The 25,587-nt window shown below is 42.5% G+C and overlaps 1 protein-coding gene and 1 long non-coding RNA gene across 2 annotated transcripts; one reads left to right on the top strand and one right to left on the bottom strand.

Annotated features, from left to right (window-relative positions):
• The first annotated feature begins 415 nt into the window (after positions 1–415).
• LOC118960366 (uncharacterized) lies at positions 416–3,731 on the top strand. Its single transcript, XR_005048456.2, has 3 exons — positions 416–539; positions 1,857–1,938; positions 2,763–3,731. It is a non-coding gene; the product is annotated as an uncharacterized LOC118960366 (long non-coding RNA).
• An 11,510-nt stretch (positions 3,732–15,241) lies between these two features.
• LOC110526311 (sulfotransferase 2B1) lies at positions 15,242–24,482 on the bottom strand. Its single transcript, XM_021607149.3, has 6 exons — positions 24,258–24,482; positions 23,737–23,945; positions 23,491–23,617; positions 23,298–23,395; positions 18,206–18,386; positions 15,242–15,642 (listed from the first exon to the last, which is right to left on the bottom strand). The coding sequence occupies exons 1-6, from the start codon at positions 24,394–24,396 to the stop codon at positions 15,446–15,448; spliced, it is 951 nt and encodes a 316-aa protein (XP_021462824.3). The 5' UTR covers positions 24,397–24,482; the 3' UTR covers positions 15,242–15,445.
• Positions 24,483–25,587: the final 1,105 nt, after the last annotated feature.

Here is a 25,587-nt window from a genome sequence, read left to right as displayed (position 1 = left end):
CGGCACATTTATTGTGTGCTCAGGTAGGCTTTCCACTTTCCTCCGTTATTTATTTAGCAAACATAACACAATCACTCCGGACATATACGTGCAAAAACTCACGACATAAATGTTGCAGCAGCCTAGGCTACACCTAAACGTTAGAAATCTGACATGCTGTATCGGATGAAAACGAGACAATATTTCCATGTGATCAACTATTAAAAATTGTCCCACTGCTCTGGGACCTATGGTGCCACCAGTCTGCTTGCAGTTGTTATGTTGATGATCATTGATTTATTCAGGAACGTTTCTTAGTCCACTTTGATGTGTCAAGTGGGCGAGATGCGCGGTCTGTGTTTGACTTTAGGAATTTTGAGATGTCTGATGTCTGATGACGCTTCTGTAATGGAATGTATCTGCTATTTGTATTTCCAGCTAAGTCCCCTCCTGTTCCTTGATTAAGAGGTGATGACCACTCCACTACCATTGTCAACTTTCTCCTGACATAAACTGAAGCCTCGTCTCATGTGCCCGCTCACATTTCCCCTCCAAGTACTGTGAGTAACCCCTATCAATTTACTCTCATTACTGTATGTAGAGTCAATCACATACAAAAACACAATCACAATATTACACATCAATGATTTTACTCCTTGCTCAGCTTTTCACCAAAATGTCTCGAAAGCCTAGCTTGATAGGAGCAATACCTCCTCGTTGTTTAGCAATATACAAGTGACAGCATTTAGGCTAGTATTGTGAGATATCAAATTCTGAACTAAATTGAGCTTCTTGATGTTAGTCTAGAGGGAGACACAATAGGTGCAATATGAATATGTCCATTTGGCTCCACAGTAGGACGGAATATTCTGTAAACTCATCACCACCTAGTGTTGAGAACTGAGGAGAACAGAGGAGAGGGCCATTTTGACATAATGAAATTCCAAGAAGGAGGTGCGCTCTTCCGCTGCCACATGTACAAAAATGACTCGCTGTGGTTCTTGGTACTTCAACATCTACCTCTGTTGACAGCAGGTTGTCCAATTCCCTAAATTAAACAGTGGGGGGACGGAAGCATTGATCTCAGGAGAAAAGAGTAGCTTACCTCAACCCAGAGGCTGTTATGACAGATGGGAAGATTCAATTCATACTTGATCATTGAAAATGTACTTTAGCCACTCTTCTATAATGTAGCTATTTCATTACAAGTGCATGTGCATAGCAACAGGAAATGGTTAACCAATCCTATTCCACTATCAGAATGACTCAACACGATTTCGAAGCCATTTGTCAATGAAAACACAACCTTCATGTTTGAGGATTAAGAAGGCATTTTTAAAGCAATCGGTAACAGAGGGACGTGGTGGGTGCACCTCTGTCAAGTTAAAATATCAATGTCCCTGTCAGGGTACATTACGCTCTACTAGTCTCAGTGTGTGCATCATGTTCCTGATGTGCTAGTTACATTAACAGTCCCTCGCCCCCGGATCAAGGGCTAGGCCTCATGGTTTCTTGCAGCACATTGGCGCTTAGACTCCATAGCTTGTTCGTGTCATCACCTTATCCAACACATAGTCTAGCCTAGGCCGGGTTCCTCAGGGGCCTACTGATAAAGTGCTCTCCCTCATCATTGTTACTACGTGACTTGCTGTGTACACTTGACATCTGTGTGAGCTTTTGAAATTGTGTTGTCTTTTCCTGCAAGGATACACTGACAAACAACTGCAACGCTACTAGTGATGCAACTATTATAAAGAGAACATCAGGCATAATTAGTACTTTGTGTTAACGTTTGAACCTATTTTAAAAACACAGACAGCAGGTTCTGATATAATCACAGTCTTCTGAACAACTCTGATCTCCTTCATGGTCAACAGTGGAGCCCTTGTGTGCAGCGGTTGGCTTACCATTAGGCAGAAGAGGCAGTTGCGTCAGGCCTCACATATTGTATCATCAAGGGTGAGCTGGGCATAATTGAAAAAATAAATTACTTAGGTAAGCAGATATTTTAGTTATCTAATTTCTTCAGTAAAAAGACAGGTGCTGTTGATAATACTGCCATAGTCGTCGAGGCAGAGGCCATGTGTCTGATGCTGTCTGGCCAAAACGAGCACGGCATGTCAAACCTCAGACTGGACTCTGCCTGGAGCCTCCAAATCACCTAGTCCCCCCTGCTTGCATGCAACTCTTTGAGGGAAGGTTCACAGTTCCATACATTACATATCATGAACTATTGCCCTCTCGCACACAGTTAAAAGCACTACCTCCTACACTTCTGATCCACTAACTGGCCTCTATAACCTTATACGACCTAGAGGGACCAAGACCACAGGGGAGAGTGGGTTTAAAGGCTACTGACACTCACTAGTTTCAATACCAGCATATCCCCACTTATATAATCAGAGGCTAAGCAACCAAGAGAATTCCTCTGTGTTAAGTAGCTGACAATTTGGCCCTGACATTTTTTGGACAACTTTTCTTTTAGACCCTGAATGGTGGGTTTTGAGGGTTGAGAAGTTCACCAAGTTTATATACAGTGCCTTCAAAAAGTATTCATACCCCTTGACTTATTGCACATTTTGTTGTGTTATTTAAAAAATAATAATTCTCACCCATCTACACACAATACCCCATAATGATAAAGTGAATGCATGTTTTTAGAAATGTTTGCAAATGTATTGAAAATTAAGTACAGAAATATTTCATTTACATAGTATTCACACTCCTGTGTCACACCCTGATTTGTTTCACCTGTCTTTGTGATTGTCTCCACCCCCCTCTAGGTGTCGCCCATCTTCCCCATTATCCCCTGTGTATTTATACCTGTGAAGTCTGTTGCCAGTTTGTCTTGTTTGTCAAGTCAACCAGTGTTTTTGTTCTCAGCTCATGCTTTTCCCAGTCTCTCTTTTTCTCGCCCTCCTGGTTTTGATTCTTGCCTGTCCTGACTCTGAGCCCGCCTGACTGACCACTCTGCCTGACCCTGCCTGCCGACCTGTACCTTTACCTCACCTCTGGATTTTTGACCTCTGCCTACCCTGACCTTAAACCATTGTTTATTTGACGTGTCTGCATCTGGGTCTTACCTTCATACCTGATATCCTGAGTCAATACATGTTAGAATCACCTTTGGTAGTGATTACAACTGTTAGTCTCTAAGAGCTTTGCACACCTGGATTGTGCAACATTTGCACACTATTTTTTAATTCTTCAACCTCTGTCAGGTTGGTTGTTGATCATTGCTAGACAGCCATTTTCAATTCTTGTCATAGATTTTCAATCCGATTTAAGTCAAAACTGTAACTAGGCCAATCACGGACATTAAATGTCGTCTTGATAAGCAACTCCAGTGTATATTTTGCTTTGAGTTTAAGGTTATTGTAATGTCTATTATGTTTATTTTCATCCTAAAAAAATCCCTAGTACTTCCTGATGACAAGCCTACCCATAACATGATGCAGCCACCACCATGCATGAAAATATTAAGAGTGGTAGTAAGTGATGTGTTGGATTTTCCCTAAACATAATTATTTGTATTTAGGACATAAAATACATTTCTTTGCCACATTTTTTGCAGTTTAACTTTTTATTTTATTTTTCTAAGTGCTCTTCTTTGTGAGGCATTGGAAAACATCCCAGTTCTTTGTGGTTGAGTCTGTGTTTGAAATTCACTGCTCGACGGAGGGATCTTACAGAGAATTGTATGTGTGGGGTACAGAGATGAGGCAGTCATTAAAAAAGAATGTTAAACACTATTATTGCACAGTGAGTTCATGCAAATTACACTACAGTATATATACAAAAGTATGTGGACACCCATTCAAATTAGTGTATTCGGCTGATTTAGCCACACCCATAGTTGACCGGTGTGTAACATCGAGCACACAGCCATGCAATCTCCATAGACAAACATTGGCAGTAGAATGGCCTTACTGAAGAGCTCAGTGACTTTCAACGTGGCACCGTCATAGGATGTTCGTCAAATTTCGGTCCTGCTAGAGCTTCCCTGGTCAACTGTAAGTGCTGTTATTGTGAAGTGGAAATGTCTAGGTGCAAGAATGGCTCAGCCGCGAAGATGTGGGCCACACAAGCTCACAGAACGGGACTGCCGAATGCTGAAGCACGTAACGCGTAAAAATCGTCTGTCCTTGGTTGCAACACTCACTCCGAGTTCCAAACTGCCTCTGGAAGCAACATCAGCATAATAACTGTTTGACAGGAACTTCATGAAATGGGTTTCAATGGCAGCGGCATACAAGCCTAAGAATCTGGGTTTGGCAGATGCCAGGAGAATGCTACCTGCCCCAATGCATAGTGCCAACTGTAAAGTTTGATGGAGGAATAATAATCTGGGGCTGTTTTTCATGGTCCAGGCCACAGCATACAATATCATTCTAGACAAATATGTGCTTCCAGCTTTGTGGCAACAGTTTGAGGAAGGCCCTTTCCTGTTTCAGCATGACAATGCCCATGGAATGGAATGGTATCAAACCAATCAAACATATGGGAACCATGTTTGACTCCGTTCCATTGACAACATTCCAGCCATTACAATAAGCCCATTCTCCTATAACTCCACCCACCAATTTACACTGTGCTATGCAAAAACATTAAAAACAACAAACCCCATGTACAAAAACAGACTTAAGACACATGTATCCTGTCCATTGTTTAGGGAAAGGAATGTGTCGCTACCTCGCTCTTCAACCAAAGATGATGAATTGAGGTGCAAACTGAAGTGAAGAGGAAATATTGTTAAAACAGGCTTATTGCAACCACAATTGGCCACCGATTTAACACAGGGTAATCCATTGTTAAACCATCAATTTACGCAAAAATCACCCGCACATCTTGTCTCAATTGCAACCATCATTATCATTGGCCACTGAATTACCGCTCCCTAAACCTGATGTCAGTGTTAACTTTTAGTAGCCTATTGCTTGCTGTCAACATCTTTGAAAAAATATTCTCCCTCTGGTGTGAATTATCATCGGTGTAGATTTTTGACAATCATTTCATGCAACTGAAATAAAGTATTTCCTCATTTACCATGGAAAATCTACTGTGGCAATTTACCCTACATGTTTTATGAATGGAAAACTCTTTGGTGTAGCCGACTCTGTTCTTTTTGTTCCCATTTATGTAATCGATTTAATTATAACTTGTCTTGAAAAGTTGTGTCATTTCTTATCAAGATCGCGGGGGGGGGGGAGATATCCCTGCACTCTCCATATTTGAAATGTGTAACTAAATCAACCCAATTGTGATTGAGTGGAATCTATTATTTTTATTAAATTAAAATGTAGTCTAACAAGGTTATTTCAAATGGCACAAATATTATTAGGTCATTTAAGATGAAACGTTTGAATGAAGTGTAAACCTACTACTCCTATACTGGTATTTTACATTCATCAACCTTACGGTTTCCGATCCCCTGATTTCAACTGGGATGGGAATAGATAGCCTAGACTAGGAAAGTTGCAGCTGCCCAGTATCAACGTGAGATCAGCTAAATCGCTGGTTTATGTATGTGGGTTTTGTGTTGCAAATAAGCTTCTTTTAGCAAGCTGGTGCATGTAATCTCCTGTTTAGTATGGTTTTAAGAAGCCATCGCTAACACTTACCTGCCCAGTCTTTAAACGTACGTAAGACACTCAGTCTCTCTCTCTCTGTTCTCGTAGTCTCACCTACACATCGCAGTGCCCTGTAGAAGATACTGGAGACTTGAATGCAACTTCTGGGGCTATGTGCCCAACACAGTGACACACACACACACACACACACACACACAGACACACACAGACACACACACACACACACACACACACACACACACACACACACACACACACACACACACACACACACACACACACACACACACACACACACACACACACACACACACACACACAGCTCATTCCCCAGACATTTGTCTCGTGTTTATGAAACGTGAGGCACTTTGTACTTTTATGTTGATATTGGGTGATCACAATGTGTTCTGAGGTCTGATTGGGAGACTGACTTTAATTTCCTGTCTTCCTGTTTCCCTTCTCATCTACATCCCCAGGAATACCTGTGTGTGTGTGTTTCTGAGAACATGTATGTGAGTAAAATATATTTTATTTTCCATAGGGCCTGAGTTATCATACCATTATTAGACGAGTAGAATGTGGCTTTTAGAAGGAGCCTTATCGGAAAGCCTTTCATGTTGCTGAACTGACAAATAAAAGTCAAACAGCCATTCAGAGTAAAATCCATTACAGTTTTTTTCGATTGCTAAACGACAGTGGGCACAACTGGAGTCACATGTGCAAAACTCTAACTACAGTCTGCACTACCAACAGTCACCTGAGCTAAACAGTTCACATCACCTGCAAAACTCATTCCAAGCAACACAACTCTTAACACATGGCTCAAAACACGCTCAGTGCAGCCAAACACTATGCACAACCCTCACTGAGATAACACACACTGTCACTCAGAACACACTGAGAGTAAAAACACTAGCATTAAACACCAATACAGAAAATACAAACTTTTCATCTTTACAGTTTGAACAATTTCAGTGACTTCATACAAAGTAATATTTTCTTCAAAGAAAAGAGTGACATTCTTTCACATGATTTATTACAATTTTTAGAACATAACAATTCTTTAAGGTCAATGAAAATTAGCAGTTTGCTTCAATAGTCTGTAGTAATTTACGGAATTACAGTAATGAGAAAAAAAAGGTAGAAACTAAAAGTACATACTGTAATTCGAACAAATAATTGAGGGGCTAATCCTGCCTCTCTCTAGCATCAGGCCACAGGTTTTCTTCAACATCACATCTAATGTTTTCTCTTGCCATGCACCTGGGGAAGAACCTTCTGAAGTGCCTTATCCATCCCTGGCAGTCCTCTGGACTCGTCTCCACACATCCGACACGCATGGCTTCCAAAAGAGACATTTGGTCATGTGGGTGGTGACCAAACACTTTCCACCTCCAGGCAGAGAAAAACTCCTCTATTGGGTTGAGGAAGGCTGAATATGCAGGCAGGTACAAAACCATAAATCTGTGATGTGCTGCAAACCAATCTGTGACAGCTGCAGAGTGGTGAAAAGCAACGTTATCACAAACTATGACAAAAACTTGGGGGTTTCTTACTGGCTCCCCCTGTTCTGCTGGCACTAGCTGAGCATAGAGCTGTTCTAGGAAAGCTATAAGCCTTTCTGTGTTGTATGGGCCAATGAGTGGTGTGTTGAGAAGCAAACCATCATTGGCCATTGCAGCACACATGGTGATATTTCCCCCCCTTTGGCCTGGAACCTCCACAGTGGCCCTTTGACCTATAACATTCCTTCCTCTGCGCCGTGTTTTGGCAAGGTTAAATCCAGCTTCATCGATAAATACAAATTAATGTGGTCTTTCCAGTGCTTCCACCTCCATTACTCTCTGAAAAACAGTAAGTGCACAGTTTTACTGTATAAATGCTAGTGTTTTTTTTACTGTAAATATTTTGTATAGCTGTGTACGTAACCTCAGACGTCTTACCTGGACATATTGGTATCTTTGCTCTTTTACCCGTTCACTGTTTCTCTCGAACGGTACAGTGTATAACTGTTTCATTGTAACTTGGTGTTTCTTTAGGACTCGAGCAATAGTTGTTGTGCTGACAGAATTAACATTTTCAAATATATCATTATCAGCCAGCACTATATCTTGAATCTCCCGCAGTTTTATTGCATTGTTGACAACAACCATGTCAACAATAGCATTTTCCTGCGCATCTGAAAATATTTTTCCTCTTCCCCCTGTTGGGGGCAGCCTTTGGGTCCTGTTGTAAAAATATATTTTACAGTCAAACTTACTGTAATATATATCAGTGTAAATATTCTATAATTGCAATACGAAATAGATTCCTGTAATGTTTTCATTTACTGTAAGGATGTAACTCACCTGTTTGCATGATGGAAAATTCGCATTACAGATGCCACTGTGGATCTTTGCAGATTGGGTTGCACCCTCAACCCTGCTTCTCTCAATGAGAGACCATGGTTCATGACATGGTCTATAAGTGTAGCCCTTATTTCATCTGAAATAACAGCTCTTTGTCTTCTTTGTCTTCCTCCACGCATCCGCCCTCTCCCTGCCACCCTTCTCCCTCCACGAACCCATCTTCCTTGTTCCATTTCCAAAATGAGTCTTTCTGAGCTCTACCTATATATACTGTAATATGTGTGTGTGTTCACTAACAAGTCTAAAACAAGACACCTGCTTAGCCTTTCAGCTGAAATTGCAATCAGCAGTATTTGAAAGGCACAAGGCTGAAATCTATTCCGTTTTGAATGTGTGGTTCACAGTTTTGACAGCAGTGTGTTAGCATTTGAACAAAGTGCTGTAAATCCACAGTGTTGTGCAGGTTGCGGTTAAAGTCATGGGATAAGTATGTAGAGTTTTGAAAACTGTGTTCAAGCAATGAAAAACAAACTAGAGTTTGGTCCACATGAACTGCTGCTGTGAAGACTGTAGTTAGAGTTTTGCACATGTGACTCCAGTTGTGTCCACTGTCGTTTAGCAATCGAAAAAAACTGTAATAATATTTGTTCTCAATCGCTCTGACGTTGTGGAGAGGACACTGTGCAAACAGCTGTTTGGCTTTGTCTCATGTCCTCCACTGTATCTGGGAAACTAATATCTGCCAAGCCAACCAGGAAACATTCACAGCTGACATATTTACAGTGCCCGACCACACAAATGTGCCTTTTCAACATGCAACAATATCAGAGATACTGTATATCCACAGAAGCCTGTGAACTCTACCAGAGCAACCCCGTCTTCCACAGAAAATTCATATTGAACTAGTCCGATATTTAATTGTTACAGATATGGCTGGTATACAAACACGCATTTGATAACGCTAGTACACACTTAAAGAGTGTCTGTCGAGTGTTCTTTGGTAAGGGTAATGGTGTTATGTGGAATCATAATGACTCAACGAACCCTTCAAGCCCTTCAATGGTTATTGTCCTCCATCCACACCTGAGAAGCTGGGACAGTTATGACTGGTTGTGGTGACTGTGGCCAACTCTCCCATGACTAAACTACTAGACTAAATGGTGTTGTATGAGTGACAGCCCCTCACTCCAGGTGGGAGCTGAGGGGTAATGTTTTCCCAGTGGACAGAATAAAGAGAAAGTAGAAAAGAGAGCTTTATATGGAGTTGAGAGGATTGTATGACAGGATGCCAGAGACACCAGCATGCAGAGATCAAGTCACCTAGAGATATATTATAAGATAATACTTTATCATACAGGGCATCAGAAAACTCTAACTAGTGAAAATTAAATAAAAAACTGAAAATATTGCACCTTTTTGACAATTCTTCCATGTGTCCGAACCCCCTGCAACCCCAATCCCCTCCCGTTGAATGTAGTGTTTTATATCACACATACAGTGGGGATAATTGAATTAAGTCACTAATAGAGACAGGGAGTTATCACTATCTCCAAAAGCAGATTATCTGATTTGCTTATATCCCTGGCCTGTGCATAAGGGCTGAACAAACCTTCACTCTGAAAGTTACTGGATTTAAATAGATTACTATTCAGTGTTGCAGACAGCACCGTGTATGTGTGACATGTTTCATCTGTCCTTCTGTGGTTTCTCTGCCTTTGTCATCGATTCGGATTGAGTTTGCAGATTAGGTTATATAACATTACATGATCAAAACATAGATAAGGTAGATAAGCAGCAAAAGAATTACAATCAAATCACGTCAAATAATAACAAGAATTCGCTATTAGTTTTGTCTGTACCTGTCGGAATAATATAATAAGGACTAGCACATCCTATTATTAACAGAATACAAATGATTTTCCCTTCTGACCCTAGATTGGCATATCTCACCCTTTGACTGCACCAAGTGTAATTCTGTCTGACTACTGACATTACAAGCACTATGAGGTTCAGTGTAGCATTTGAGACCTTTACAACAGTATGACTGCAATGATGCTGTCTCTGTTGGAGGACACCAGCTTTCAGCCGCTTGATTATGTTTGAGAACCTATTTTACATTCAGATGAAGGACATGATTAATTATTGACTCAGGAGACGGCATTTCAGAGTTGTTGCCAGTTCTTAGTTCCTGTATGTCAGACAAGAAGATAATAAGAAAAGAGGGGAGTTGAAATACGATATTGAAGCCAAATGGCTTAGAAGATCAGACATGAAATGATGTTTTTGACGGTCTGAATCTCTTGCAGGAAACGTTGTGGTTCTGTTTCAACTGAGCAGCAGCCACTGTGCACAAACTCAACTGCTTCATTCTTCATTCATTTTTCTTCTTGGGTCTGAGAGGCAGTGCTCATTGGCTTTGATGTCAATTGGTAATGCATTCCCGATTTAACAAGGTTCTGGCTGACAGAGTTTGATTGAACAAAAAGGCCAAGGCTTAACTTCCTGAAGTGGATGAGATTATGTTGTAATTGGGACCAATTTGGATAGAGGCACAGAGAGGAAAGGCAACTTACACGCGACACTTACCTCTAGTCCCTTTCTATGCTGAAGTGAGTAGCATAGCCAATGAGGTTGACTTTTTAGGGAAGATCAAAATACTAATTATTCTGCTGCTGTTGGGAGTGGTTTGATGGTCTCCCCTTCATCACTATTCCTGATAAGTTGTAGTGATTCAAATGAATAATTCACCTAATTCACATTTTTTAACTGTTCCATCTTACCTCTTCCGGAACATTTTTAATAATTTGATGCAATTTACAGGAACTTCATTCGGAATTGGAAACAGCCGATGATTCAATTTACTACCCTAGAGCATCCCAAATCTCTGGGTGGTCTGTTTTTTACCCAATTGTAAATTATATATTTTCCATATTGAGTTCCACATGGAAAGCTTTCAAAAGTTGCATAGTTATTTTATGTAAACATGTTTCTCTGGCTAAAAGCTCTGATGTGTGAGAACCGAGTGATGATGATGATAATCATTTGGACAAACAGACAAACAGACAGGGATGCAGACAGGCAGGCCTGGTTTGGAACTTTAAGAACTGGGGACGTTGGTCCCAGATGGCACAGGAAGCCTGGCTGTCTCAGTGGCTCTTCCAAGACACCCCCTCCACTCATGAATGAAACGCTCATTACTGCCCAGGCCAGGCTCTACACAGCTGCCCCATTACAACCAGGGTGAGCCGGACAGAAACACTGTGCGTGTGTGTGTCTGTCTGTCTGTCTGTGGGTCATCAGCATTGAGACTATGTACCCAACATCGTCACTCACACTCCATTACAGATGAAACTCATTCTGTTGCATGGCCTTTTAAGAGTCCTCTGTCTCTGTGGCTGAACGTCATGGACCAGCAGCTAATTCTAACAATATGTTCTATTCAGTATTCCAGAGACACTCAGCACTGTGTGTGTGTGTTTGTTAGCACATGAGTATAGTGTGCATGTATTGTCCTCTTGTCCTCTCTTGTCCTCACCCAGCCTTATTTACAGGAGAGGCAGCTGGACCATGGGTAGAGGGGGTACTCTCTCTCTGTCTCTCATGTTGTTCCATACTCATTTTCTGTCATATATTGCTCTCTCCTTCGCTTGATATACAACATTCAATTTCTTGCTCGCGACAGTTTTCTTGATCGTCTCTCTCCCTGTCTCTGACACACGCAGGGTCATCACCCAGGGAACAGTGGGTACGTTGATGGTGGGTATTATGTTGGCTAAACACCCCAGAGCATGTCACACAGTTCCCCTGACATGAATCCATGTGAAAACATGTAGATATTTGTAACGGTCGTCGTATGAAGAAGGTGTGGACCAAAGCGCAGCGTGGTAAGTGTTCATGTTATTTTTATTTAAACTGAACACAAAACAAACTAACAAAGAGAATGACTGAAAATGAAACAGTCCTGTCAGGTGCAGAAACAGAAAACAACTACCCACAAAACACAGGTGGGAAAAGGATACCTAAGTATTTTTTCTCAATCAGAGACAACGATAGACAGCTGCCTCTGATTGAGAACCATACCCGGCCAAACACACAGAAATAGAAAACATAGAACACACAACATAGAATGCCCACCCCAACTCACGCCCTGACCAAACCAAAATAGAGACCTGAAAGGATCTCTAAGGTCAGGACGTGACAATATTAAGATGGCTGGAGCCAGGTCTGGTCTATAACGACATGGGTGACATGTAGACCTCAGTAGGGCATTAAGGGCTCTTGGATGTGAGAAATATGCTCTTGATTCAACCATGATGAATAATTATAATGGATTGCATAAACAGTATAGTGCACATTGACGAAACACTTTGGTCACACAACCATCAGTGTCATGCTACTCTCTGAAACTAAGGAGGGTTCTGGGGAGAGTCCTCTTCAGACAGACAACTCTCCCAACAAATCGTGAGGTTTGCTAAGGCAGGGCTTAAAATGTGGGCGGGAGTTGTTCTCATGTTTAGCTAGGGCAACAAGCAGATATGGCAGTGACGTCACCGGTGTGGCGCATCCCATTTCCAACTTGTCCTCCATGTCACAACTCGAGCCGGAACTTCTACAGACGTGTATGCAGGAAAATTGGTACATTGTGGGATGCAACCCATCTGTCTAGAGAGACTATTGTCATGCTACACATTGACATGTTTTTACATCTGAAGGTCTGCTGAGATTTGTCTGACTTCACTCCCACACAACAATTTGTCTGTTACTTAATCAAAGAAGAAAGTGAGTCAGAGGAGTCGCATACAGTGAAAGCTGTAGAAGTTCAGAGCAGACCAGTACCTATATTCACCAAAGGTTGGGACAGATATTCACAGTGACAATTCTCTCTCCTCTTAGCCCAGTGTACAGATGGAGGGGTGTGAAGAGGATCCCCACAAGCGCTGTGTGTGTGTCTCAGTCGGAGCCTAGTAAAACTGAGGTGTTCTCTGGACAACAGGAGGACTCCAGAGCATCTTATCACAACAGAGTTTTTCTCCTCTTAGCCTGTTTCCATTCATTGTTTCACTGCGCATAGCTTAATTAGCAGTTGTTACAATAACACATGCACTGCACAATGTGCATTAGCATAGCTATGGTACTTCTATGAAGTGAATTTGAGGTTGGCTATTGTGATGATTTTAGCCCTTTGCTGACCTACTCCTCACTCAGTTATACCTGTTTGCTAGGTGCAATTCCATGACAGGTTGGACCAAAGATATTTATGATGTTTTGGATCTTCCTGAAATAGAACCATATGAAGGCCCTTTGGGGAAGGAGGTTTTGAATACCTTTTGAAGTCTAAATCCAAAATTATTCATGAGAAATAATTGATTAAAATTTGTAAATTTGACAACAATGATGAGTCTGTAGATGCTATAAAGTCAGTCTTGGTGTCATTTGAAATATGAGTAGTGTTTAGATTAAGAATAGCTAAATGTCTTTACATTCATTTATCCAAAACATTATAGATGTATCTATGTAAATGAAAATTCAACATACAATATATATACAAAAGTATGGGGACACCCCTTCGAGTTGATGGATTCGGATATTTCAGCTACACCCGTTGCTGACAGGTGTATAAATGGAGCACACATCCATGCAATCTCCATAGACAAACACTGACAGCAGAATGGCTTTAATGAAAAGCTCAGTGACTTTCAACGTGGCACTGTCGTAGGATGCCACCTTTCCAACAGCTAGACCTTCCCCTGTCAACTGTAAGTGCTGTTATTGTGAAGTGGGAGCAACAACGGCTCAGCCGTGAAGTGGTAGGCCACACAAGCTCACAGGATGGGACCACCGAGTGCGGAATCGTATAGCGCGTAAAAATCGTCTGTCCTCGGTTGTAATACTCTCTACCGAGTTCCAAACTGCCTCTGGAAGCAACTTCAGCACAATAACGGTTTGTCGGGAGCTTCATGAAATGGGTTTCCATGGCCAAGCAGCCACACACAAGCCTAAGATCACCATGGACTCTGGAGCAGTGGAAACATGTTCTCTGGAGAACTGAATCCCGCTCCCCCATCTGGCAGTCTGACAGACGAATCTGGATTTGGCGGATTCCAGGAGAACGCTACCTGCCCCAATGCAGTGTCAACTGTAAAGTTTGGTGGAGGAGGAATAATGGTCTGGGACTGTTTTTCATGGTTCGGGCTAGGCCCCTTAGTTCTAGTGAAGGGAAATCTTAACGCTAACGCATAGAATGTTTTTCTAGATGATTCTGTGCTTGCAACTTTGTGGCAGCAGATTTGGGGAAGGCCCTTTCCTGTTTCTGCATGACAATGCTCCGGTTCACAAAGTGAGGTCCATACAGAAATGGTTTGTCGAGATCAGGTTGGAAGAACTTGACTGGCCTGCACAGAGCCCTGACCTTAACCCCATCAAACACCGACTGCGAGCCAGGCTTAATCGCCCAACATCAGTGCCTGACCTCACTAATGCTCTTGTGGCTGAATGGATGCAAGTCCCCGCAGCAATGTTCCAATATCTAGTGGAAAGCCTTCCCAGAAGAGTGGAGGCTGTTATAACAGCAAAGGGGGGACTAACTCAACATTAATGCCCATGATTTTGGAATGAAATGTTTGCGCAGGTGTCCACATCTAGTGTATATACATCCAAGGACCCATCTATTCTGAACTATAGATTCAGAGTTATATTTGGATGGTGTATGAGGGCGGCAGCAGGTCTCCACAGTGAAGTCAGTCTCCACAGTGAAGTCAGTCTGGCAACACAACCATGTGCCACCCTCTGGGTGGCCAGGTGCAGTGCTCTAGCTCTGGCCCCTTCCCCTGATAATCACATTCCTGCCAGGTATGTACTCTCTGAAGCACCACTTGTCTTGCCGTGTAAGTACTAATCAAGCAGCCGGAGTCTGAGAGCAACAGATGAAGATTGATGTCATTAGTTACTGAGGGGACACTCATTGGATCAGCTTGACACACTGCCACTCATTGGATCAGCTTGACACACTGCCACTCATTGATATAAACTGTGATCGGGAGGATTGTGACCTTTTGTTAATGTGTTCGCATAACTTCCTCATCATGTTCCCATGAGCTGACAGGTTGTTCGGAGTCAAGCTATGTGACTGATGTAACAGCAGCTTTTTATGTACACGTCAGCCTTTCTGGAGTTAATATATCATCCCTTCTGCTTGATGCACTGCCACAAACTGGGAGGTTTTCCAATGTGTCAATGTCAGGGAGTTAAATGTCCCCCTTGTGTCCCTTCATCTAGCTATTGCAGCACAAGCCAAGATGGAGGAGAAACTTCACTCTCATTCAGTTAACTGTAACATTTAGATTTTTTATAGAGGTGGAAAAACCCAACTACAACAACAAATAGGTCACACACAAATATTTTTTGTTATATTAACATATCAATTTCATTATATAGTTTTACTATATTGGGTTGTGTACATTATATGTACATTCACAAAAACACAGAACATCAGTGAGAGAATTCCAGGACTTGTATGAAGCGTATCCATCAGTCTCCGGCGTCATGGAGGATAAGGGCCCTATCCTGATCCCCAGAGGCCTGTCCTCCTCCTCCTTCCCCACAGGACTCAGGAGGACACTCCCACATGAAGGTCAAGGGACAGTCTTTCATCTGGTAGCTGTAGACGGTGTCGAAAATACCAATCTGCTCCTCTGTGAAAGTGTTTCTCCAGTCACCGATTATACCTGTAAACAGAACAAGGCCTCCATTATTATGGCCAATCTCTCCACAGCACTGTAATTTGTATTAGGATTCCCATTAGCTAACGCCATAACGCTAGCTAATCTTCCTGGGGTCCAACACCAATTAACAAGACATTACAAACAACCACAATCAAGACTTCAAACATTCAACAAGTAGACAATACAGATAATTAAAATACCTGACAGGAAACACATTTAACATTCAGTTGATACTTTCTATTTGCTGTCCAGTCATATGGACTATCGCATTAGATGTTCTTTAATTTTTTTCTTGAAGGTGGATTTACTTTTTGCCTGAGAAATATGGATTGGTAAAAAGTTTCATTCAGCTATAGCTCTATATAAAACTGTAGATTTAACGCGATTCGTCCTTGGGTTGATTTGTTTTAGCTGCGCTGAATTTGTCTGTCTGGTTTGGTGGTTGTGTGTGTTGCTAGTATGTACTAATATGACAGAAAAGTACTGTGTTTTTAAATTTTTTAAATATAACATTCCTAAAGAAAATCAGAAGACTAGATAGTAATTTGTTTTTAACGTGAAGCCATGAGAGATTCTGATGCATTTTAATAATATTCATTCGGTTGGAGCAATGAAGAGAATCTGGCAACCCTGTTTTGAGCCATTTGGAACTGTTTTATATCTTTCTTTGCTGCAGGGGACCATACAACTGGACATTACTCTAAGTGTGATAGGACCAGGGATTGACCATATAACTGGACATTACTCTAAGTGTTATAGGACCAGGAATTGACCATACAACTGGACATTACTCTAAGTGTGATAGGACCAGGGATTGACCATACAACTGGACATCACTCTTAAGTGTGATAGGACCAGGGATTGACCATACAACTGGACATTACTCTAAGTGTGATAGGACCAGGGATTGATGACCTGATTCAGAGCACTAGATGTTACATACTCTGAACATTTTCTTGTAACAGAAATTCCCTTACCCATCTTAATAACAATATTATCTATGTGTTCTGACCAAGATAAAGCTGTGCCCAACATCACGCCTAGTAGTTTTGTTTTTTTCACTTGCTCTACATGTATTCTATTCATCGACAAATTCAATTGGGGGTCATCAACAAGCATATATCTTGAACCAAATACAATACATTTAGTTTTAGAAATGTTCAACACCAATTTGTTCATGTCAACCCACTCAGACACCATTCTTAGTTCACCGCTCAGTACATCTGTTAGCTCATTACATTCTGATGCTGCAATACACATTGTAGAGTCATCAACATACATGATCACTCTTGCTTTGTTCATTACTGAAGGTAAATCATTAGTAAAGATAGAGTAGAGCAGTGGGCCTAGGCAGCTTCCTTAAGGAACACCACAATGTATATCTTTACTATTTGAAAAGCTACCATTAAAGAACACGTTTTCATTCTCCTGGATAGATAGCTCCTTAAAACCATAACATTTGAGTTTTCCTAGTAACAGTTCATGATCAATTACTTCAAAAGCAGCACTGAAATCCAGCAACACTGCACCAACTAACTTCCTATCACCTATACTCTTTAACCAATCTGTCATTTGTGCTAAGGCCGTACTCGTAGAATGCCCTTTGTATGCATGCTGGAAACCCGTTATCAGATGATGAGAAATAATGAGAAATAATCCTTGATTTGTACAGATACAATTTTTTGCAATAATTTACTTAACACAGACAGCAAGTTTATAGGACGACTTTTAGGACCAGTGAATGCAGATTTTTTATCCTTAGGTAGTGGAATAACCTTTGACTCTTTCCAGACTTCTGGGAACACCCAATACATCAAGCACTTATTAAAAATACGAGAGATCTTATCTGTACCAGGTGACTTGTCATCCAAAAGAGACAACAGCATCTTTTCTACCTCTTGCCTTTCTACTTGATGAAATTTGAACCCGCATTGCCTCTCCTTCATGATACAATCTTTTACAAGGGTATATGACATGGAGCCATCAGTTGGAATCATAGCATTCCTCAACTTGTCCACTTTGCAGTAAAATATTAATTAAAGTAGTTTGCAATGTCATGTGGTTTTGTAATAAATATACCCTCTGATTCAACAAAAGAGGCAGACATGTTTGAATTCCTACCCATAATAGTGTTCAACGTTCTCCACAGCTTTTTCCCATCACCCTTCATCAATGTTGTGCTGATAGAATCCCTTCTTGTTTCCTTTGTTTAGCCTGGTCACTACATTTCTTAATTTACATTAACTTTGCTTATCAAACAAAGTACCAGATTTATCTGCTACTTTTTTGGCATCACAATGTTGAATCATTACATTTCTCAGCTCATCATCAATCCATGGGGCACCATTTGACCTTGCAGTGCATTTTCTTAAAGGGACGTGCTTATCAGCTATACACATACATAATTTCATAAACAAACTTAGTGACATTCAGGATCATCCTTACTACACACTTCTAACCATACTGTGAGTGCAGGGGAGGTCTATGGTACTGTTCTATCCTTCTGACACTGACTGACACACAACTCTAGTCAGGATATAACTCCTGTTGAGCAAGGGAGCCTCACCTTTCCTCATGAATTTGCCTTTGCTGTGGTCCATGATCTCCTTTGGGATCTGAGTGTAGTTCACCATGGCGTTATCGCTCATGCTGCTGAAGCTGCAGTGTCTCAGGGAGTTGGTTAACTCCTCGCCCACCAGGGGGCACTGCAGGAAAGAGCTGATCCTCTCCATCGAGCCTTGCAGGTCCTGAGGAAAGTCAATGCTCTTATTATAGATGTGGACAAAGAGGGTGGTTTTCACAAAAGGCTGAATTGATCATCTATGTCTAGTCTATCAACAACATTTGTGGCAAACTAAGACCAAACGCTCATTAGGTTGGATACAGTTGGTTAGTGCAACTCCACGATGGCGTAGCAGTGCAGACGTTGTTTGTCGTTCTCCCGTGTACATATTTTATTTTTCGTCTTTTTTGTATATATTTCAAAATATGTTCATTATCTTTATTGATTTTTAAAAATTAAATGTATCTTCCGGCAACCCGCCTCACCCAATGTGATACAGATCTGCTATTTTTAAACCTTATAGCCAAAACCTCAATCAGCAGCTAACCAGCTAATTAGCTATTTAGTCATTGTTAGCTACTGCAAGCGGCCTTTACCTTTAGCACAGACACCAGACTCTTTTAGCCTTGATAATTACTTTCCAGCCTGCACAGCGCGTTATCAACCCTGAGCAAATCGGACTGTTTTTTTCCTCCACGACAATGCCGGATTCCTGCCGTAAGCTCTGGATCATTACTCCAGATCATCGCAGCTAGCTAGCTGCCACCGAGTGGCCCAGTCCCGAAGCTAGCCTTGAGCCAGGCCCATCTCCCGGCCTGCTCAGTGGACCCTATGATTACTTGGCCACACAGCTGATGCCTCCCGGACTCTTCACTAACACGACTAGAATTCACTACACTACCGGATTCCAGCCATTAGCTCTCGACCTTCGGATCATCACTGCTATAGAGCTGCTACCGAGTGGCTATAGTGGCTAACAACCTTGTCCCGAAGCTAGCATCAGTTACACAAGAGCTAGGCGCATCTCCCAGCTAGCAAACAAAGTTACTCCAGTGACAATACATATTTGCCAACTGGCCTGGACCCTTTGTCAACATGGTGCCCCGCCGTTCCATCATGACTGGTCTGCCGACATAATTCCATCCGCTGTGCCCCCAACTGACCTTTGCCGGACGTCGGAGGAGACGCTTCTATTAGCCCTGGCCTGCTAACTTTATTTATTATTATTTTTTATTTCTGCCGCTTCCTAGCCTTAGTAACGACTACCTAGCGGCTTCCATATTTCATCAATTGCTGTTAACTGAACCCTATGATAACTTGGCTACTTAGCTGATGCCTGCTGGACTGTTCATTAATCACAGTACTCCATTTTCTTTATCTGTCAGCCCCAGCCTCGAACTCAGGACCTGTGTCTAGTTAACTGACCCTCTCTACACATTCATCGCCTTTTTACCTGTTGTTGTTGTCTTAGCTGATTAGCTGTTGTTGTCTTACCCGTTGTCGTCTTTGCTAGCTCTCCCAATCAACACCTGTGATTGCTTTATGCCTCGCTTTATGTTTTATTCTCTGTTTTATTCTCTGTCCCCAACGCACTAGACGACCAGTTTTGATAGCCTTTAGCCGTATCCTAATCCTCCTTTGTTCCTCGGGTGGTGGAGGTTAACCCGAGCTCTGCGTGTCCCCAGGCGCTCTCATTTGTTGACTTCAGTAACCGCAAAAGCCTTTGTTTCAAGCATGTCAACATCAGAAGCCTCCCCCTAAGTTTGTTTTACTCACTACTTTAGCACACTCGGCCAACCCTGATGTCCTTGCCGTGTCTGAATCCTGGCTTAGGAAGGCCACCAACAATTCTGAGATTTCCATCCCCAACTACTAAATTTTCCGTCAAGATAGAACTGCCAAAGGGGGAGGAGTTGTAATCTACTGCAGAGATAGCCTGCAAAGTTATGTCATACTTTCCATGTCTATGCCCAAACAGTTTGAGCTTCTAATTTTTAACAATTTTTCCAGCAATAAGAATCTCACTGTTGCTGCCTGTTATAGACCACCCTCAGCTCCCAGCTGTGCCCTGGACACCATATGTGAATTGATTGCCCCCCATCTATCTTCAGAGTTAGTTCTGTTAGGTGACCTAATTTGGGATATGCTTAACACTCCGGGCAGTCCTACAATCTAAGCTAGATGCCCTCAATCTAACAAATTATCAAGGAACCCACCAGGTACAACCCCAAATCCGTAAATATGGGCACCCTCATAGATATTATCCTGACCAACTTGCACTCCAAATATACCTCTGCTGTTTTCAATCAGGATCTCAGCGATCACTGCCTCATTGCCTGCGTCCGCAGTCAAACGACCACCCCTCATCACTGTGAAACGCTCCCTAAAACACTTCTGCTAGCAGGCCTTTCTAATTGACCTGGCCTGGGTATCCTGGAAGGATATTGACCTCATCCCGACAGTCGAGGATGCCTGGTCGTTCTTTAAAAGTAATTTCCTCACCATCTTAAATAAGCATGCCCCTTTAAAAAAAAAAATAAGAACAGATACAGTCCTTGGTTCACTTCAGACTTGACTGCTCTTGACCAGCACAAAAACATATTGTGGTGGACTGCACTATCATCGAATAGTCCCCGCGATAGGCAACTTTTCAGGGAAGTCAGGAGCCAATACATGCAGTCAGTTAGGAAAGCAAAGGCTAGCTTTTTCAAACAGAAATTTGCTAGGAAACACTGTCACCACTGATAAACCCACGATAATCGAGCATTTCAAGAAGGATTTCTCTACGGCTGGCCATGCTTTCCTCCTGGCTACCCCAGCCCCAGCCAACAGCTCCGCACCCCCCGCAGCTACTTGCCCAAACCTCCGCAATTTCTCCTTCACCCAAATCCAGATAGCAGATGTTCTGAAAGAGCTGCAAAACCTGGACCGGTACAAATCAGCCAGGCTAGACAATCTGGATCCTCTCTTTCTAAAATTATCCGCCGCCATTGTTGCAACCCCTATTACCAGTCTATTAAACCTCTTTCGTATCGTCCGAGATCCCTAAAGATTGGAAAGCTGCCACGGTCATCCCCCTCTTCAAAGGGGATGACACTCTAGACCCAAACTGTTATAGACCTATATCCATCCTGGCCTGCCTTTCTAAAGTCTTTGAAAGCCAAGTTAACAAACAGATCACTGACCATTTCGAATTCCACCGTACCTTCTCCACTGTGCAATCCGGTTTCCGAGCTGGTCACGGGTGCACCTCAGCCACGCTCAAGGTACTAAACAATATCATAACCGCCATCGATAAAAGACAGTACTGTGCAGCTGTCTTCATCGACCTGGCCAAGGCTTTTGACTCTGTCAATCACTGTATTCTTATCGGCAGACTCAACAGCCTTGGTTTCTCAAATGACTGCCTCACCTGGTTCACCAACTACTTCTCAGATAGAGTTCAGTGTGTCAAACTGAGGGCCTGTTGTCCAGACCCCCGTCAGTCTGTATGGGGGTACCACTGGGTTCAATTCTCGGGCCGACTCTTTTCTCTGTATATATCAACAATGTCGCTCTTGCTGCAGGTGATTCCCTGATCCACCTCTACGCAGACGACCCCATTCTGTATACATCGTGCCCTTCTTTGGACACTGTGTTAACAAACCTCCAAACAAGCTTCAATGCCATACAACACTACTTCTGTGGCCTCCAACTGCTGTTAAATCACTAGTAAAACTAAATGTCCACACCCGCCGTCCGACTAGCACCATTACTCTGGACGGTTCTGACTTAGAATATCTGGACAACTACAAATACCTAGGTTTCTGGCTAGACTGTAAACTCTCCTTCCAGACTCATATTAAACATCTACATTCCAAAATTAAATCTAGAGTCGGCTTCCTATTTCGCAACAAAATCTTCTTCACTCATGCTGCCAAACATACAATCGTAAAACTGACTATTCTACCGATCCTCGACTTCGGTGATGTCATTTACAAAATAGCCTCCAACACTCTACACAGCAAAATGGATGCAGTCAATCACAGTGCCATCCGTTTTGTCACCAAAGCCCCATATACCACCCACCACTGCAACCTGTATGCTCTCGTCGGCTGGCCCTCTACATATTCGTCGCCAAACCCATTGGCTCCAGGTCATCTATAGGTCTTTGCTAGGTAAAGCTCCGCCTTATCTCAGCTCACTGGTCACCATAGCAACACCCACGCGTAGCACGCGCTCCAGCAGGTATATCTCACTGGTCATCCCGAAAGCCAACATCTCCTTTGGCCGCCTTTCCTTCCAGTTCTCTGCTGCCAATGACTGGAACGAATTGCAGAAATCACTGAAGTTGGAGACTTATATCGCCCTCACTAACTTTAAGCATCAGCTATCTGAGCAGCTTACCGATCGCTGCAGCTGTAAATAGCCCATCCAATCTACCTACCTCATCCCCATATTGTTTTTATTTACTTTGCTCTTTTGCACACCAGTAGTTCTACTTCTACATCATCATCTGCACATCTATCACTCCAGTGTTAAATTGTAATTACTTCACTACTATGGCCTATTTATTGCCTTACCTCCTCACACCATTTGCACACACTGCATATAGACTTTTTCTACTGTGTTATTGACTGTATGTTTGTTTATTCCACGTGTAACTGTGTTGCTGTTTGTGTCGCACTGCTTTGCTTTATCTTGGCCAGGTCGGAACTTGTTCTCAACTGGCCTACCTGGTTAAATAAAGGTGAAGTAAAAAAATAAAAATAAAAACAGTGAATATCTACAACGCAAGCATTTATTTTTCCTAAAGCTATGTTCACGTAGTATTTCATAATGTCACTTCATAATGTCACCATCTCACAAAGGTCTATTTATAATCTATGACTAATATTTTAATGTCTGAAGGATAGCCTATTTCTGTAGTTACACAACCTCAGAGACTCATGAGACTGTAATACAAGTGTTGTGTTCTGATGCGCTTAAAAGGACACGTCTACAATATGGTTACGGGTGACTCAACTGCAATGACGAAGAGAGAATGTAATGGGATGTTTGCAATTGATGACAACAACAATACATAGCAGACAGTGATAGACAAGAGTTATCCTACCAGCCACATCTCCTCATAAGAGATATAAAGAACATTTGCCAAGACTCCTGCTTGACTCGTCCAGCCTTTCACATGATCGAACCAGGACCCATAACTCACTGTAAAAAGGGTAAATGTTGGATTAGATCTGACTGTTAACAGTAGGATTAAATCCCAGAAATGCTCGAGGTACAAATCATTAGTGTCAACCAACCTGATCCCTCCAGGAAACTATCCAGAAACTCATCAAATGAATTGGGTTCTGGGAGGAACTTGGCCATTTTATGGAAGTGGTAATATGACACAGCAACATCTTTGGGGTTTCTGGCGACATAGATAACCTGAGAGATGGGGTGGAGATAGTGACACTATCAATATATTATTTCCATAGAGTTGCTTTACAAAATAGGAAATATGTCACAGCTTTGAGAATAGTCTCTTCAACATAGCCACATCCTACCTTAGCTTTGGAGCCCTGGAGTGCAGAAGCCAGCAGGTTGTAGGGCAGGTGAGTGGTGAGGATTCGGTGCCCCTGGGTGGCCTCCAGCACCTTTGCACTGTAATGCTGTTCCAGCCAGGGGGCTCGTGCCCAGTTGGGCACAGTTTTGGAGAGTTGTGGGTCCCCTCTGTTTTTCACAAGAGTGACAATCTCCTGCATCCAGGTAGTCCCTTTAACCAGAGATCACAGAGGGAAAGAAAGAAGAGTTAAAGAGAGAGAACTGTATACCTAATACCTCTGTCTTCATTGAATCCCTGCCTAAACCACTACTTCCATAAAGACAGATGGTCTGAGAGAAGTGGATCAACAGTAACAATACAATAACCTACTGGAGTCTGTGCATATACAGTTATTAAAACCCTGACCGTTTGCTTCAACTGCAAAGTGTGACAGAAGGAAAAGTCCTGCAGTTGGCTAGTGTTGCAGCATGTCTAATGTGTTGTGACACCGAGCAGGGGTGTGACAGAGCTGTCCTGTCTCACCTGATTTGGGGTAGGTGGCGATGACAGTGTCCCTGTCCTGAAACTGGAAGTGGAGGGCATAGTTCAGGGAGTCCTGGGTGTGAATGTGCCCAGGGAATGAGATGTGATGGAAGGTCTCTGTCACGTCCAGCCTGGCCATGTCTGTCTGCTCGTCTACCTAACTGCCTGTCTCTCTGTCTGTTTTTCTGACTAACTATCTGTGAGAAGGGAAGTATGAGATGGTCTGGCTTCCTACAGACCTTAAATAGCCAAGCAGTATGTCATGACGTTGGTCTGTGGGTAACACCAGCCTTAGTAAAGTTGAACATTTATTTTGAGGCCTTTAACTCTACAGCTACAGCACTCACCAGTTCTCTTCTCAGAAGTCCATAGGTCATCCCTGTAGACTGCCCAAAACGAGTGTCTTACAGCTGTAGACTTATCATATAGTTATCAACTTAGGATAGTACCCTAAGCAACACCCCGCAAATTAGGAAATCCCTAGATATGACATCAGACAATGCCATGATAGGGTCATTCTGACAAGACCATGGACATAGATAGAATACAGTCCAATTAGATGATTACGGTGTCATAACTATATTTTGTTTGATTTATGCTTTCATTTTCTTCAGCACGTACAAAGTGATAGAGCCATAAACAACTCCCCCATACAACCATCAGTTAGTGCCACAATGTCGCTCGTTTGGGAGGAAATGTAATGATATATTTGAATGTGTGAACATGAATGAACATGAATGTGTGTGTGAACATGAATGTGTATTTGAACATGAATGTGTGTGTGTGCGTTGTTAACATCTGCCTAAGTTACTGCCCAGATCTTCCATTCTGGACGACCAGACGACGGGTCCGGAACGGCAATCCCAATCCGGACATCCGCTGCCGAGCCATGGAGCGGACTTCGTCATTTGCAGACACCCTACCCGGGTCACCACCAGAGGGGGGACTGCAACAGCGATCACCAACTGGACATCTGCTGCCCAACCATGGAGTGCACCTCTTTATTCGCAGAAACCCTACCCCGGTCGACCACCAGATAGGGACCACAACGATGGTCCACAACCAGGACAACCCACGGTCATTTTTATGTTGGTTTGCAACATGCAGGTTAATCGCAAGATTGAACCCAACATGGGGGAACTGTCATGACGTTGGCCTGTGGGTAAGGTTTATGACCCCCCCATAAATACCTTTCTCCTCTCTCTCTCTCTTGACTCTTCTGAAGGACTCTTGAATAGCCTTTGTTAAACATAGAGAGTTTGGGAAAGGAACCATATTTTGGTAATAGAACCAGTTGAATATATGCGTTGGTACTTAATGAATATGATGT

This window comes from Oncorhynchus mykiss, chromosome 6 (assembly GCF_057628025.1).
Source record: "Oncorhynchus mykiss isolate SJ-2025 chromosome 6, ASM5762802v1, whole genome shotgun sequence".
Lineage (NCBI taxonomy): Eukaryota > Metazoa > Chordata > Actinopteri > Salmoniformes > Salmonidae > Oncorhynchus > Oncorhynchus mykiss.
Note: the sequence above shows the minus strand (reverse complement) of the source record. Positions and strands in the feature narration are given on the sequence as shown.

What these genes read in the sequence shown, in the direction of transcription:
- LOC110526311 (XM_021607149.3), bottom strand. Translation starts at nt 24,396, where the DNA reads ATGGCCAGGCTGGACGTGACAGAGACCTTCCATCACATCTCATTCCCT. An exon ending in CGCCACCTACCCCAAATCAG is followed by an intron (nt 23,946 to 24,257) that starts GTGAGACAGGAC and finishes CTCTGGTTAAAG; the next exon opens with GGACTACCTGGATGCAGGAG. An exon ending in TCCAGGGCTCCAAAGCTAAG is followed by an intron (nt 23,618 to 23,736) that starts GTAGGATGTGGC and finishes CCCATCTCTCAG; the next exon opens with GTTATCTATGTCGCCAGAAA.